The 18,145-nt window shown below is 42.9% G+C and overlaps 1 protein-coding gene across 1 annotated transcript; it reads left to right on the plus strand.

Moving 5' to 3' along the window:
• The first annotated feature begins 667 nt into the window (after positions 1 to 667).
• LOC143990228 (galactose-3-O-sulfotransferase 2-like) lies at positions 668 to 16,344 on the plus strand. The gene is made up of 3 exons (XM_077490327.1): positions 668 to 726; positions 8,935 to 9,226; positions 15,375 to 16,344. The coding sequence occupies exons 1-3, from the start codon at positions 683 to 685 to the stop codon at positions 16,173 to 16,175; spliced, it is 1,137 nt and encodes a 378-aa protein (XP_077346453.1). The 5' UTR covers positions 668 to 682; the 3' UTR covers positions 16,176 to 16,344.
• Positions 16,345 to 18,145: the final 1,801 nt, after the last annotated feature.

The following is an 18,145-nucleotide window of genomic DNA, read 5'->3' on the forward strand; positions in this document are numbered from 1 at the left end:
TGCAGATATGCCTAGTATCTAGGATCTAATGGAAAGTTAACTTTCACACCTTCAGTTCATTTTCCCATAGGGTTTTCAGCTGGACTGCATTTTTCTTGAGATTAGACCACCTCTGAGATGGCTGGTGGCTCTCCTTACATTCACCACCACAGACAATATAATGTACAATATGTATACACAATCAGATTTTGGTAGTCACCTTAATCTAGTATGGATAAAGACCATCTGATGTTGAAGGCTAGTTTTCTATGAAAATAAGTAGAAGAAGAACCTGAATTATATTTCCTGAAATGTATTAGCAATTCTTTAAAAGTTGACCCATATATAATATACACTGTATTGCTAAAAGTTTTCGGACACCTGCCTTTACATGCACATGAACTTTAATAGCATCTGAGACTTAGTCCGTTGGGTTATATCTTCTGTAAACCATATTATATTGATGGAAATACTTCCTAGCATGGGGCATGTAATGTCCTTTGGGGTGTTCTCCATAGATTACTGCAGAAAACAGTTTTGGATAGGGCAATGTCATGTGACAGGAAATAATTGGTTTCCTCCTTCTGATATTTATGTGTTTATAATTGCCTCAAAGCTTAAATAAATATCTTATTTATATTATGTCTACAGCAATATCCCGTATCTGAAAATTGCAAGTGCTGTTCTCTTTGTAACTGGTACAATGCTCCTGATCTTACAGATTTGGTGTTCCAAACTCCCAGACAGGTAGGTGGATTTATAAACAAACCAAATTAGTGTGGAGTTTTAATATAATTCATCAGATAAATATTTACTGTGCAGACATGTACAGTTCAGGATAGTTGAAAGCCAAAAACAGTTCCATTAATCTCTTTATGTAAAACAACTACAGTCTTTGTCGAAATGCGTGACTTGAAGAACGTTCCCACTTTTGCAAACACATTTGACATAAGATATACTTGATTACATGTTTTCAGGCACATAGCATAACTTTCAAATAAATAAATAAAAAATGTTTCTTGTGTATCTAAATGTTGATTTTTGAAATCTCTAGGATAGAAAAATCCTGCTTAGTGCATTACATTACATAGCAATGGAGAACTTTCTCCAAGTCTCGTTCCCCCAGCCTGACCCTTATCTCAATTTTTTCATATTTTGAAAGTCATATAAACTACATATAGAGTCATCTGTATAATCCTTCTCCAAAGAAACAGTTAAAAAGGTAAGAAATATTCTTTTAAATTATTCTTAGATATGCTGTGTGAACATAACAAATGTATAATAGAGGTCCTTGTTCTGCTTCCCAAAAATTGCATCCTGCTTCCGGTTCAGGTTCTACTTCAGGCTCTGGTTCTACTTCAGGCTTTGGGTCTACTTCAGGCTCAGGGACTGTCTCTCGCCTTGTTGTATTAGTAGGAGGGATGAGAGTATCAGCCGCATTAGACACTTCACAGGGTTCCAGCTTGACTTCCTAATTTCCCCAAATGTGTAGGGAGCTACCACCTCAGTGTCAGGCAAATGGGAGCCTGCCCCTGGACAGCCTTCAGCATTAGGAACCATGGAATCATCTTCCAAAGAGGGAGCCCACAGCCAATCCAAAGGTAATTCCTCATCATTTTCCTCTTCTGGAAGTGCAGATGAACAGGTTTTCCTGACCCCTGGCCTCAATGTAGGGGACTGATGTGTCTCTGGGCAAGGGGCTGAGGGTACTTGAACAGTCTCTGAAATGGGCAGTAAATGGTTTCGATGCCAAGTCTTGAAGGGGCCAGTCTTCCCTTCAGGCCGAATCTGATACACAGGAACTCCAGGCAGTCGTTTGCAAACAATATAGGGTTGGGAACGCCATCAATCAGCCAGTTTATATTTTCCTGTCACCCAGTGGGCTAATAAAAGCTGTCTTCTCTCGGTTTTCTGGGTGCATAGGAATCTGGTAGTAGCCACTCTTTAGAGCCAACACACTGAACCATTCGGCCCCTGATAAGCATTGTAAGACTTCTTTTGTGCGAGGAGTCATGTATTGATCTTGGATAGTCCTTCTATTCAAAGTTCGATAATCAACACACATCCGCATAAGGGCTTCTGGACTCCTTAATGACCCCTGATTTCTTTAGCTCAGCCAGTTGCTCTCAAAGATCCTTAAAGTTCCACGAGGGGACCCGCCTTGCCCTCTCTTGAAATGGCTTATCTTCAGTCAGCCAAATTCGATGTTGAGCGCTCTTAGCACAGCCCACATCAAAGTCATTCTTGGAGAACATTTTCTCCCATCGAGCTGAGTTTTCTTTCTTTTATCCTCTTCCCAAGTAGGGGGAAGATTTGGGCTGTGAACAGTGGTGCTACCGGAGTGGAAGCACTCGCTTTCCCAATCACCATTCAAGGCTTTAGGCTGATCGGATGGCTAGTGACATTCCGCACACTGATAGGAATTTGCCCCCAAAATTTCTTAGCAAGACCTGAGTGGGTACAATCCCCGGGAACCAATTCTATCCCAACCTCTTCTTCTGTGGGATCAGCTTTTACCACCACGTAGGGACCCGGCTGGTCCCAAGACAACTTGACTGTGTCTTTAAAACAGGCCGTTCCCCATGTTGCAGCACCCTCTCTTGAGTGTCCAGTCGCCACAATCTTCACACTGCTTCTGCAGGTGCCTTCTTTTTTCTTGCAACACCCTCTGGAATGCTGAGGATGACTTTTCCCAACAGGAGTACCCTCCAAGGCCAAGGGAGGGAGTAGCCTTCTTACCAAGTTGGTGTTGGTGCCTATCAGTAGATCAGTAGGGAATTTTGGCCCGCTCCAGGCGGTCGGGGGTGTACGACAGCCAATGTGTCAAAGGTTTCTGGTATTCCTGCTAGAGCAGAGTCAAAGGTTATTTTTGATGGGTATGTAACTATCATAAGGGCACTTTTGGGTCCCAATAACCCAAACTTCTAGCATGTCAAGTTTGCACAAAGGAATATGCTTCAAGTACTTGTAAAAGTATTGATATGGCAGTGCCACCTGGGCAACAGTATCCAGCAGTGCTTGTGTGTAGATACCCTCTACCTGTACTGATACTATGGGAGAAGCCCCCACTAAGTTCTTGGGTAGGTTTCCTACAGGCGACTCTATGGTTTGTGCCCTAACCGGCGTCGTTGGAGGTGGTGGATTTGGGTTAACTGCTCATTTAGCAGGGTGTGAATTGATTTCCTGTCCCCATCTTCCATTCTCTGAAGGTTTTAATTTTATAGCATGCTTAACCACTTACCGCCCGGTCAATAGCAAATTGACGTCCGGGAAGTGGTTTTGTTATCCTGACTGGGCGTCATATGACGTCCTTCAGGATAACATGCCGCCGCGCGCCCATGGGGGCACACATTGCGGCGATCAGTGGAGCGGTGTGTCAGTCTGACACACCGCTACACTGATCTCGGTAAAGAGCATCTGGCAGAGGCTCTTTACCACGTGATCAGCCGTGTCCAATCACGGCTGATCATGATGTAAACAGGAAAAGCAGGTGATAGACTTTTCCTCACTTGCATCTGACAGACGCAAGTAGAGGAGAGCCGATCAGCGGCTCTCCTGACAGCCCCCCCACAGATGCCCACACTAGACCACCAGGGAAGCCGTCTGGACCACCAGGGAAGTGGGCAACATGTGGATGGCCAGGTATGTAACCCATGGCCATCCACATGTGCAAATGATGCACAATCTGTGCCAATCAGTGCCCACAAAAGACTGGCACCATCATGTAGCAAAATCAAAACAGTGATGCCCAGCAATACCACCCATCAGTTTCATCAGTGCCACCCATCAGTGTCCAGCAGTGCCACCTATCAGTGCCCATCCATGCCCACCTGTCAGTGCCCAGTATGCATCCGTGCCACCCATAGGTACCCATCAGTGCCACCCATAGGTACCCAGTGCGGCCTATGAGTGCCCATCAGTGCCACCTATGAGTGCCCAACAGTGCTACATACCAGTGCCACCTATCAATGTCCATCAGTGCCACCTCATCAGTACCACCTCATTGATGCCCGTCATTGAAGAAGAAAACTTACTTATTTACAAAAAAAATTAACAGAAACAAAGAAAAACTTGTTTTTTTTTTTTCAAAATTTTTGGTCTTTTTTATTTGTTGCACAAAAAATGAAAATCACAGAAGTGATCAAATACCACCAAAAGAAAGCTCTATTTGTGGGAACAAAATTATAAAAAATTTGTTTGGGTACAGTGTAGCATAACCGCGCAATTGTCATTCAAATTGCTACAGCACTGAAAACTGAAAATGGGCTTGGGCAGGAAGGCGTCTAAGTGCCTGGTATTGAAGTGGTTAAGCACCGGAGGGTTAGAGAGGACTGGTGGCTTGCATCCTCCTTTCCCTTTGGCTCTCTTCTGGTCTCTTCTCTTGTCCTTGGAGCGCAGCATATCTTTAGGATTCTCAAATAGCTCCTTTGAAGTTTCCTGCTGGCTTTGGAAAGAGCAATTTCTGTAGAGCTCTTAAGACTTTGAGGAGTTGAGGGCTGAAACCGGATTTGGGGCACTTAGCTCGGCAATGTCCAACCTCTCTGCATCCGTAACGTCTTGGTACAGTTTTTGTTCACTTGCCCGAGTCCCTAGCTCCTGAACTTTCGATTGGGTCTCCATCACTCACATCAGAGCATGATACATTTGACTTTGAGCCTGAGCAACCTGAGCCTGAGAAACCTGGGCAATCAGTTCTGTGGGGCCGAGTTCTGCAACTGGTTTATGGATATCCAGGAAGGCTGGTCCCTTTGGTGCAGACTCAGTCCCACTATCTTCATCAGGGAACTCCATTTCTGCATGGACGGCGCAGGCCACCACTTTCTTTGTTCCCAGTAGCAGAATTCAAGTCTCTTGATCATTGAATTTTCTCTTCCAACAGAGCCTCTTCCTCTCGAACCTCCCTTATAAATTCAGGATAGCTAGGTACCACCTGGGTCCTCTTCAGCAATAATTTCAACACAATAGGATGATTGGGCTGGGCCCCATGCAGAACCCGGTCCAGGCAGGCCTGATCAACATCTTAAGGGTTGAGGCCCTTCTTGAGGATGACTAGCATCCGGTCTACTCGGGAGATGTGTTCGGACAGACTCTCTCCCCTCTGCTGGTGAGTGTGGTTGAATTTATACATAAAATCAGTGGTAGTTTCAACTTTTCCCAGAAACAGCACACAAAGCATCAATGTATTCCATGGCAACACAAGTCCTCTTGCCCTTACACATCATATCAGCCGCTGGGCCTCAAATGCTCTTACTAAGCCATTGTCTCCACTCCTCTCTTCCATAGCCTGTAAAGCTTGGCTCATCCATATTTCAAACTTGTCTTCTCCCACGGGCGTTGGTAATTGTCCTGAGAAAAATCTAAGTATTCAGTAACTCTGATTAGCACTCCCAGATCCATTCTCCACCAGGCTATCGACTAAGCGACTCATATCTGTGTAGAAAAAGAGGGGAGGGGCACTGGCCCCTTGTGAGTTGGCTCCAACAAGTACAGGACTTTTCTCATGAGTTTTTGCGAGGGTAGCTTCTCAGTCTGTGCTCTCTCCATTTTGAATGGGAACACCCTGGCAGTCTCTTCTTCAGTCAGATGGACCTCTTCCATCTGAAAGCACACTGGCACCTCTTCCTACCATTCTATCAGTGCCCTGACTTGATCTCAGCCACCTTCTGATCTCCTTCTGGGTATGCTAATTTCCCAAGATCTCCAGAATGGTGCTTTAGTTGGTTGGGGTCCCATCACTTCTACCCCAAGCAACTGTGGATTCCCACGCAGATTGTGGGTCCGATCTAGGTTGGCTAGGGCCAGCTGCAGATAGCATCCCGGACGAGCCCCCAAATATAGCACAACTCCTAGAGGACTCCTTAGAACTACCTGCTCATCTGCACAACCATGACCTGGTGAACTTTCCAACCCGCCTGACACTCTGGGTTCAGACATCCTTGTATCACTGTATGGCAATAATCAGACAACTCAATGTATAGCACAGTGTTCAAATAATGCAGTAAAGTGTTCTTGGAGTAAAGATGCCTGTGCAGAGTGTCTCAATGTAACTGTGACAAAGAATGGATAAAGGTCAAGCAATTTGTCCTCTTACCAATGACCAGTTTGTTCTGATGTCGATTGAACAGGAACTCGTGTAGCGATACTCGTGCAGCTGATCTCCGATATGTAGTCCTGGCACACAATCGTGCAAAGCAATTATCTGATGTGAGGACTATTCCTCCTAGAATCCATTTATTTGGCACACAGATATGATGTCTCTGGATACATTGATCACTAGAGCGACAAGTGATACTTTAAAATGATAGAAGGTACGGTGCTTTATGCTTGCAGTCTATATTGCTACATAATCATGAGAGTTCCTTTTTATATGGGAGTCCGGCTGTTGCTGACTCTTGCTCGTTTTGACTATAGCTTTGTTTTCTACATCTGTGAGTTCCTGTCTCCATTGTGTGACAACATTCTTCCCAAGTTCCACTCTAGAATTCACAACATTCCAAAAGTATCCAGAATGTCCTCTGAATGCCCATGGTGTCAGCACCTACCATAGGCATGCCATTTCTTTTACTTCTACACCCTGTCATCAACTCCAGGGGGTATTGGACAGGAGGTTTAAGAGAAGAAGCCCCATCATCAGCTTGGCTTCTACCAGGTACAAGACAGATATATATACACACACACACACACACACACACACACACAAGTGAAAGGTTCTCTCATGCATTACTGAAGGGAATTGGATTTGTTAATTATGAGAGACAAGAGTTCAGAATGGGTAAAGGGTATACGGGGGGAGTATAAAAAAGTATTTCTTGGGTCTTTGGAACTTCCCTGGAGACAGGGTTTTTTTTAAGCTTATAATGTTTAAGCATTCCAATATGGTCCATGATTTAGTTATAAGGTGGTTACATTGGTCTCTGTAATAAAATAGTAACCAAAGGTATATTTGGTGGAAATATGTATCTTGATACTAGTGGGATTTAGTTTGGTCTACTATATCACATATTGTATTTAGTTATCTACACCTGCCCTGTATGTTAAGAGGTATAGTTGCTTTCAGAGTTTTGAATTTAAATCTGCCCTTTAAAGTGGAAGCAAACTCCCCTATCGTTTTCAGCCAAGGAAGCTGCCATCTTTGCCTCTATTTAATCTTCAACTGCTATGGTGCTGCACATGTGATTCGTTATGACACCAGCCATTGGATGGTTTGATAGTTTGGCTGAGAGCATAGCCAATGTGCAGTTAGCATTCCCGGCATGCCTTTTTTTTTTTTTAACTGTTTAAATCAATGGGTTTACTTCCACTTTAATAAGGGAGAGAGCAGAGAAAGCTGTTGTTTTTAACCTTAATGCAGAGAATGCAGTAAGGTAACAAAACCTGCTGACTTTATAAAGAAATTAGAATACGAGCCCATGAAGCAAAAGCCAATTTTTTTTTTCCCATGGAAGCCTTGCAACAAAACGTTTGCCATGGATGGGACAGCAGATAAAAGTGACTGCTAACCTCAAATCAACAAAAAATAAAATGAAAGATAAAATAGTCTCCAATAATATTAATAATTAAAGGTGTTGGTTGCCCAAGGAGCTAACAATCAGAATTAAAGTACAGTTTCCTAATGGACCCTAACCTCTACTTATGCAGTTTGTCAGCTTTCTTTATGCTTTCCCTACAATACCTTCTAGTTTACTGACACTGTGGCTACTCTGCTCCCCCCTATTATAGTATCAAAGCTGGCTTTTCCAAAAGACCCCCCCCCCCATATTTACCCTTCTAGGGTTCATAGTTTAACCCATGGTAACAGAGAACCCCAGCCCCATTCTCATCTCTACTCTGGACATGTCAGGGGCCATAATTAAGGTATTTACCAAGCTAGCTATCACTATTAAAATGAAAGATAATAAAAATATCAGATACCCGAAAATTATAACAAGACTCCACAAATTGTTTGCAGGAGTCCATCACAGTTGTTCAAGATCAAAGTGACGTGGACCAAACATTAAGAGTTATTTTAGATATTTTAGATATTTTTGTATAGCATTAAAGTGACTTTTTTTTAAACACCCTCTGACCCAATTATATTCACATTTTCTGCAGCTTGCTTCCTCCACAGACCTTACCATGATTAAGCTCTGTACTGGATGGTTCCAGAGCTCACACAGGGTTAATGATACTTTCCATCTATCACATGACAATTGGCTGCTTAGGATGCTGGGAGGAAGTGTTATTGTTGCTATAGGAGACAACTATGACTAGAAAAGTACAGATTGCTGGGTACAGCTTAAAGGGGTCTGCTAGTCTGCTGGCCTACTTGTTATTGGGTGTCCTGTGCCCTACCCCTCTCTCCCTACATTTTTGTTGTGTTTGTAATAAAGTCACTTGTGTTCAGCATTAAACACGACTGGCACCCATTTTTCTACACTGTCCACAGCCCACCATACCTAGCAACTTGCACTGAAATGTCAGCCCTCTCTGATAATGGGGATCGGGGGGGGGGGCGCTACAGAGTAAATATTTTTATATATGAATGTCTTTAGTCCCCTAAATATAGTTATACTTGAAAATGATTCTGTGACTAAAAATGAAATATGTACCTGTGAAAAATAAAGTAACTGCTTACCTCTCCTGCTGTCCCCCCCAATGAATACCTCTCCAATGAAGAGAAATACCCAGGTGAAGTTTCTTTGTAAATCGACACTCCTTGCTCTCCACAGGGATATGTGGTTTCTTCCACCAACGTCTACATAACTACTGTGTCCAGTGGTGACATAGGGGCCGGTGGAAGGAACCAATGAGTGTAGCAGGGAACCAGATGGTGAAAAGTCGTTTAAAGTGTTAGAATGGAGGGGTATTCAGAGGTGCAGAACAGGGAAAGAGGATTTGCAGAGGGGGGTATTGAGTAAAAATAACAATAACAACTCAAAATGTGTACTCACAGAAAAACTATAATTTTGTTTTAAGATCTGAGAACAGAACATACCTCAGGAAAATGCTGCTCAATAAAGGCAGGAGGCCCTGTCAGCCTAAGAGAAACATCTTTTTTTTGAAGACCCACAAAACAGCCAGCAGCACCATCATGAACATCCTTCTGCGCTATGGTGAATTCAACAACTTGACTTTTGCCTTACCTGTTCGCTTTACATATTACTTTTACCCAAAATATTTTTCAGCCTTGTATGTGGATGGCTTTTCTGAAAAAGGAAATAAGAATTTCAACATCATGTGCCATCATATGCGCTTCAGTTTCACAGAGGTGAGAGCGACTTTTAGACTTAGATACTTCTTCTTAAAGATAATTCCAGGCTTTTTATTCTATTCATACCTTATTTTTCTTTTCTTACCCATTCTTCTCACAATTGCCTTTTTCAATAAGGGCATATACAGCCATCTTCCTTTACTTTCTAGAGCTTTACTTACTGGAACTCAGAGGCCTGCACTGTAAGTGCACATAATCTGACGGGAAAGGCACTGGTGATGTAGTCTTCCCAAGATGCATCTGTGAGGCTCTGGCTACATCACTTACTCTGACTCCCAATTGTTGTAATATGTCTGGCCTACAGGTCATAAGAAATATTTATTTCTGAGCCTCATTGTGCAACTTGTAGGAAACACAGGCGCCTACAATGAGTAAGGAAGTAAGTTACATTATATAAGAGGAGAGGATACACCCAGGGGTGTAGCTACAGGGGTTGCAATTGTGACCTGCCCACCTGTACGTAGGGCCAGCATAAGCACCCCCCCCCCCCCCCGAGTTGCCTCCATCCGTTACTTTGTACAGAGTCCAGGCACAGCCCTCCAGTACACACTTTTCTCAGACAAACGAACATAGGTGCAGCCCTATGAGAGACGGATTCCTTGAGGCTTGTCTCACAGTCCCCTCTTCATACACAGATCTCCCTCGGAGAGCCTCCCATGCTGGTCGTCCTGTCTGTGCTGCTGCTGCAGCGAGCCCAGGTGACCATGGATAAGTGCTTGGAGAGCAGCACTGTATGCTTCCTAGTAGTACTTGCATTCCATCAACCTAACCCCTTATCCCCATACACCTTCCATACCCCACTCCATCTTCCCTGGGGACAGGGACTCCATCTCGCCTGGGGACAGGAACCCCATCTCCCCTTGGGTAAGGGGATCCGATCTCCCCTGGGAATGGGGACCCCATCTACCCTGGTGACAGAAATGCCATCTCCCCTGGGGATGGGGACCCCATCTCGCCTAGAGACATGGACCCCATCGCACCTAAGGATGGGGATTCCATCGCACCTAGGGACAGGAACTTCATCACCAGACCATGCTGGCTGGCAGGGCTGTTGTCAGCCACACGGGGGGGGGGGGGGCAGCAGTACCAGTGTGGTGTGGCTGGGGACAGAGAGGGTCTAGCAGTAGCAGTGTGGGGTAGCTGGAGGATGGGGGGTCCAGTAGTACCAGCATGGGGTAACTGAAGATAATGAGGGGGGTTACAGCAGTATCAGCAGGGTGGCTGGAAGCCGGGTGGTACTGCAGTATTAGTATGGGCTGGGTGGAGGACAGAGGGGGGTTTAGCAGTACCAGGGCTGAAGGATAGGGGGTACAGTAGTTTCAGCGCTTGTTGGCTGGAAGACGGGTGAGGCAAAAATCCTTGCACTGGCCCTGCCTGTATACCTGGATAGGTGGAGCGGTGGGGGCAGCTGCATATAAAGGAATCCATCTCTCCACTTTCCTCCTGCCTGCCTTTCCATGCCTGTGAGAGGGAGAGGAGGAGAAGCGGACATTCAGCAGCTCAGAATGGAAAATTCTGAAGGAAAATGGAGAGATCAATTCCTCTATATGAAGCTACCCTCGCCGCTCCTTCTATCCATCTTACTTCCGCTGCCCCCCATGTGCTCTCCAGCCCCCTGTGCTCTTTCCTGGATCCCCCCTCATGCCCCACAGGTCTGCTGGGTTCCCCCCTCTCTCGTCGGCTGCTGCGGGGGATCTGCCAGGATGGAGAGTAGGAAAGGGGCAGGTAAATGTGTAATTTACTGGCCACTTATTTTTATGAGTGGACAGTAAGTGATCCGTACCAACCACTGACTCTGTCCATTCATAACTGTGGCATAGTAAACTTTGTTTACTATGCTTCAGTTTATGAATGGACAGCAAGCTCTGTACAGAGCTCTTCCTGTCCATACATTCTGTGTAGCTGAGGCTGCAGAGAAGGAGATTGAGGATTGTATCCTCAGTCTCCCTCTCTGTCTCAAAAGTGGAAAATTAGAGGTCTTTTTTGTTTTTGACCCCGGATATCTCACTAAAGTCCCCTGGGGCTCCTAAAAAAATTATAAATAAATCATATTTAAAAAAAAAAAGATCAAATGATATATATATATAAATATATATATTTATATTTTATATATATATATTGATACCAGTGGTACAGTACCATACATTGGGTAGGAGGCTGAGGTCTATCAGTACATCTATAATTAAGGAAATGTGTTATTTTACAGTCCAATATCTTGAGTGGGCATTGGTTTTATTTAGCTTCTGTATTAAGTAAGATTCCTTAGTATATTGCTGTTATGTCGTTTGCGAGCTTGTCTATGAGGATGATGAACAGTGAAAGGCAGTATACTGTATATTGTGTGTTACTGTGGTGCAATATTCTTTTTAGGATTTATTTCTTTTTTTATGAATTTGAATCACGAATAGTAAAGCGGGAAAGTACAATGAAAACCACACACCATTTTATCTCTTTAAAAATGTTGTGATTTGTGGCTTTTTTTCCCTAGGAAAATGCATGAACTACCTTTTTCACTAAATTAAAATGTTGCTTTTTATCCCCCCACATGCCCTTTGCTGGCATGTAACAATCACTTTTTTTTGCTAGAAAAGTACCTAAAGCTCCAAAGCATATATATTTTTTAAAACAGCAAGTTATACCAAGTAAATAGATTCCAAACATGTCACGCTTTGAAATTGTGCATGCCCCCACAACGGCAACATACTAATTTCATTTTAATTCTTATTGGCTACGATTTAAAAGCTTTTACAGGTTACCACTTTAAATGAACAGAGAAGGTCTAGTGCTAGAATTACAGCCTCCATGATCTGACATTCAGGGCGATACCTCACATGTGTGGGACGATCGTTTGCCTGAGTGCAGGACTGTTGCGCGCATTCACCTTTGCATACTAACACGGGGGACAGGGGCACATTCCTTTTTTTTTCTTATTCTTTTTTACACTGTTGCTTTCAATTTTATTTTGATCACATTTATTGCTGTCAGAAGGAACTTAAACATCCTTTGTGACAGTAACAGGCATGTTACAGGTACTCTTTATGGAAGGTTCTGGGGTTTATCTGCCCAAGTCTCTCCTCTGCCCTTCAAACCATTCAAAACATCAAGATTGTTGTTTTTGAATACTTATGATTTTAAAAAAATGGTGCTGTTGATATCGGGTATACCAGAAGTGATGTCATGGCTTCCAAGGTTACCATAGCAGGGACCCGATGAATATGGGTCTCCGACTAGCAGACAGACATTCTGGCTAGTAGCTTGGGTGTCCCAGTGGGGTGGTAGAGCCAGAGAGAGCCATGAAAAGTGGAAGGGGGAGTCCCCTCCTGCTGCTTGTAATAACAATTGAGTGGCTAGTTAGCCACTCCGATTGCTATTACAAGAAAGCCGACCGTCAGCTCTAAAGAACGGTATGGGGCATCACCCAGTTACAACCACTTGAAGTCAAGTACCTACTAGGTAGGTGATTTGGTGGCAAGCAATTATACTTCACGGGCCTGCAATATATGCGCAGTTTAGGTAAAACATACTGTAGATACACAAATGAAATAAAATCTTTATCAAGTTTTATAAAACTCTTAAAGTGGTTTCAAACCCTTTACAACCACTTTATACTGCAGGCAAGCCTATAATTAGTCTTACCTGTAGCTACACTGGCTATCTCTTAAACCTGCACGGTTTAGGACTTATCCCTGTATTTGCATGTGTCGAAGCCGCAATACCCAGAAGTAATCCCCCCGGGAGATGTCGGCCACCGGAGCGGTGAACGAGCACCGCTGTGGGGGCTTCGATCTCAGGTAAGTAATTCATAATGAGCTAGTAGCTCATTATGCTTTTTGTCTTGCAGGTTTTTTTTTTTAGGATTTTTTTTTAATATGGGTTTACAAGCACTTTAACAGCAAGTCTCTAATGAGCTAGGCTTAGTATCTCTGCTAATGGCAGTGTACACTTGGACAATGCAACCTAAATAAATTGCCCTAAATAATTAAAGTGTCCAGCTTGGCACAATGTAAATATGAATCTCGTACCTGAGGACAAGGAAGTTGGAAATTACTGCAGTATTCTTCCGGGTCTAGCTCAGATTATCTGCACTGTACCTGTACCTCTGCACACTGACCAAAGGTGGTTGACCACTCAGTACTGCAGCCTAACATAGAACACCTTGTATATTTTTCACAGAATTCTCTATATGGACAAGGTGGGGAGGTGGAATGGTGACATCACAATCTCTACCTCATTCAATCAGAGAACACCCTGTACTCACTGAATATAATACAAAGCATTGTATAAATGATTGCAATGCCAAGTAGGCATCTCCTTACAGTCAGTGTACAGAGTAAACAAATGGATTCAGTCAGAGCAAAAAAGGAATAATACTCCTATCGTAAGCAGCTGAACACTTGAGAATCCTTAAAAAGACTTAAAAATACAAAATAGTGCAGTGCTAAAAACATAATTCTAAAAATACATAGGGATAAAGTCCAACAGCTCTAAGACACACACACAGTCCCAGTTCATATAGCATGAGAGTCAAAGATGACGCAAAAGAAGGCACCAACAAATAAGGGTAGACTCCTCAGAAGTGATCAGGGTGCTCGAAAATTATTTCAATGATTCAATGAATGTGCATCCTTATCTGTGCTTCCACCACCGTAAATGCAGGCTGCTCACCTCACTTTGTGGACCTCCGAATTAACAGAAAGGTCATTCAAGCATTCCCCACAGGGGCAATCATAAGATGAAATTCTGCCTCTTAGCCAATCAAACGATCAAAATCCAGCCTCAATAATATAGCAGCAGTAGAACACTCTCATATACAGTTGGAGACGTGATTCCTTATTTCTCTCCTCTTCTGTACGTGAAAGTAATATTCTTTTACAGGCACGTCCTAATATTTTATGTGGAAAATTATGTGGACAAAATGTCAAAAATTTAAAGAGGCGTGAATACTGTTAAGGCACTGCGCTCCACAAAAAAAAAAAAAATGTATAGATATAGATATATATCTTGATATTAAAATAATACAAAAATTATATAAAAAAAAACAAAAAAAAAACTATTCCCTGATGAAGTCACATGTCCAAGTGACGATATGCGTAGGATTGGACTAGGAGGATACCGGAAGTGACGTCCGGAGTACGAACGTGGAGTCCGTTCATTTGATGCTGTCATTTGCTTTTGGTTTGCCTGTTTATTGCATGTCTAAATGTGAATACCCAGGACTATGTCCTTTTAGAAAAAAGTTTAATTTTAATTACATACTTCACTATTGGAGCTCCTTCTTTTCTCCTATGGATATGAGTGATGGCTTATGACTAAGGACCTAGAAGGGACCACCTATATTACCTATACCACCTGATTGCTGGAAGTAATATCTGCTGTCTACCTTACAGCAGTGAGGTAAGGTAGTCATTGCACCTAGTGTGTGGACACCAATTGTTTGAAGATTCACAAGCTCACCGGTGGAGTTTTGCTTTGTGGTCACAGAGTCATTATATGTTTATGACACAGAGTGGATTCACATAGTGCACGTCTAAATACGGACTAATGTTTTTGTTATAGAAAGAGACATTGTCACCGCTATTGGATATGAATTACTTTATTGCACTTATTTTTATAATTTTTATATATTTTTTATTTTCTTGATGCACTTTATGGATTGAATCATAATTTTGGATTTTATTGCAAACATTTTAGTTTTGTCATCTCTATGGGCACTGGGTGCACTTTACTGTTTATTATCACTAGATGCACTTTAGTCTAAAAGGATCCAACCGCCATATTGTATGTGATTGGATACTACTTAGGTGGCACTTATTCACTTTTTGGAATTGCTAGTTTAATCAGTCACATGCAGCTCTTTCATAATAATTTGTGTATTATATATCAAGATATATATCTATATCTATAAATTTATTTATTTTTTTGTGGAGCGCAACACCATTTAACATACATACAGCATATCTACTGTATCTAGGGGTTGGTTTGAGCCCCTGTCGGTGTTTTGCTGCAACCATAACTTTTTTCTTTACTTGTTTAAACATTGTGGCGCGAGGATAATTTATAGCTATTACTGTTAAGGCACTGTATAGCACCAAACCATCCCTTCAAGTCACAGAGACCAACTAATGATTTATGGTTTTATTTACAGGTTCAAAAAGTAATGCCAAATGACACTTTTTATTTCACTGTCCTGCGGAACCCAGTTTCGCTAATGGAGTCGTCTTTTTCTTACTATAAGGACAAAGGGCCATTTGCAAAGGCTAAGAACCTGGAAGACTTTCTCAGCAATACCTCTACATATTATGATGTTAAAATGGACAAAAGCCACTTAGCTAAAAACCTAATGAATTTTGATTTCGGATTCGATCCCAATGAACTTGACACCATTAAAAATGAAAAGTCGGCACAAATGACAATAGATAAAATCTTTAAACTAGTGCTTATCATGGAATACTTTGATGAGTCTCTTATTCTTTTGAAGGATGCTCTTTGTTGGTCATTTGATGATGTCTTGTCGTTTCCACTGAATAGGAGAAATAACACCACCAAGAAAGCCCTCTCTTTGGAAACACAAGAGAAAGTGAAAAGATGGAACAGCCTTGACTGGCAGATGTATATCTATTTCAACAATTCCTTCTGGAAACATGTAGAGAAGTTTGGAAGGGAGCGAATGCAACGCGAGGTGCGTATATTACAAATGAAAAGGGCTGAGGCTGAAAAAAAATGTCTACAGGGTGAGGTTGCTCTCAGTCACTTAAAAGGCAATTTAATAATGCCCCATCAGTCTGGAATAGCCACAATTCTTGGATACAACCTGAAGCCTGGAATTACAACAAACAAGGCCCTATGTCAGAGACTTATTATACCAGAGGTCCAGTATAGCAACCTTTTACATTTCAAGCAAAAAAGAAAACAAACACAGATTCATTATTATAAAGCCAGAGCATAACATGCCAGGCTGTTACTTGTTTCTGTAGTTCTGGACCTGTTCTAAGACCTGATATAGTGCAAGGTTGAGCAATGGTAAAAAGGCATGGAATAAAACATTAAGACCTCTTTCACACTGGAGGTGTTTTTCAGGAGTTTTAGCGGTAAACATAGCACTTGTAAAGAGCCTGAAAAAAGCCTCATCTTCAATCCCATTGTGAAAGCCAGAGTGCTTTCACACTGTTGCACTGCGCTGGCAGGAGGTCAAAAAAAGTCCTGCAAGCAGCTTCTTTGAGGCGCTTAGGAGCAGTGTATACACCGCTCCTAATGCGCCCCTGCCCATTGAGATCAATGGGCAGCGCCGCCTAAGCTCCTCGGCAGCGGCGCATTGCAGAAGCTTTTAACCCTTTATTTGGCCGCTAGCAGGGGTTAAAAGCACCCTGGTAGCACCTGAAAATTGACGCAAAAACGACTATAAAACTCTGCTAAAACTAGCCATACTTTACAGCCGACGCCCCTGCACTGGCAGTGTGAAAGGGCTATAAAAAGGCAGGCTAAAACAATTCCTTGTCACCAGTGTTAATTTTGGCAGCTATTTCGATTTGGTTTTAGTCTTAGGACTAAAATGGCATTTTAGTTTTAGTCCAATTTTAGTCATCATATTTTAGACAACTAAAATGACACAGCACCCCTCCCTCTGCTCAGTACACAGCCACCCACCGTCTGCACAATACACAGTTCCCAACAATACACAGCCCCCCACCCTCTGCACAATACACAGCCCCCACCCTCTGCACAATACTCAGCCCCCCACAATACACAGCCCCCACCCTCTGCACAATACACAGCCCCCCACCCTCTGCACAATACAGAGCAACCCACAATACACAGCCCCCACCCTCTGCACAATACTCAGCCCCCCCCCACAATACACAGCCCCCACCCTCTGCACAATACACAGCCCCCTACAATACACAGCCCCCACCCTTTGCACAATACACAGCCCCCCTGAACTTCCAGGAGACTCTAAGTCTCCTGGGACAGCACTTCCAGTGTACTCTAAAGTTAAGAATAAATCACTGCCATGCCTTTCTCATACACTGCTCATCCTGTGTCACTCTCATTGTAAATCAAAGTCTCTAAATACCTCAATAGTTCCGTTCTTTCATTGACCCGGTCACATGACTGCTCTCCTCTGGTGTTTCATGGATGGTCATGTGACCGCTCTCCTCCTCCAATATAAAGCAACACTTGGAAGAGGTGTGGGAGGAGGAGGAGAGCGGCTGACAAGAACGGAGCTATTGATGTATTTAGAAGCTTTGTTTTACAATGAGTGTGACATAGAAGAAGCGGTGTAGGAGAAAGGGCTGGCAGTGATTTTTTTCCCCTAACTTTAGACTATGCTGGCAGTGCTGTTCCAGGGCCTGGAGAAGTGGGGCGGCAGGCCTGCCCCCCTCTCCTAATGTGTGGCACCCAAGGCGGACTGCTCGATCTCTGCCCCCCTGTTGGTAAAAACATATATTGACGTATAACACTGTGTTATACACCGATAAATACGGTAGTTCATGAGGGTAAACGTCCCTCTTTGCCATTTTCGTCCTGTTTTTGTTCCTTAACTAAAACAAATTTAATTTTTGCCATAGTTTTGGTCAGTGGATGAAAATGTGCTGTACTTTTAGATACGTTTTCATCGCTGTAAAAATGTACTGATGAAATCTTTGACAAAACATTTTTGTTGACAAAATGAACACTGCTTGTCACTATTGATGACTACAAATTTACAACATAGAAACATAGAAGAGTGAAGGCAGAAAGAAGACCAAGTGGTCCATGGAGTTTTTTTTTATATTAATACTTCCTTGCCTGAGTATAGATCTGTTTGTCCCAAGTATGTCTGAATGCACTTACTGTTGACTGACTCACTACATCTGCTGGAAGTATATCCAATCAACTAGATTAGTTTTGAACTTTCCTCCTGCTAGTCTGAAGTGA

This window comes from Lithobates pipiens, unplaced genomic scaffold, assembly GCF_037356315.1.
Source record: "Lithobates pipiens isolate NorthernLeopardFrog02 unplaced genomic scaffold, aLitPip1_a1.2 Scaffold_18, whole genome shotgun sequence".
Lineage (NCBI taxonomy): Eukaryota > Metazoa > Chordata > Amphibia > Anura > Ranidae > Lithobates > Lithobates pipiens.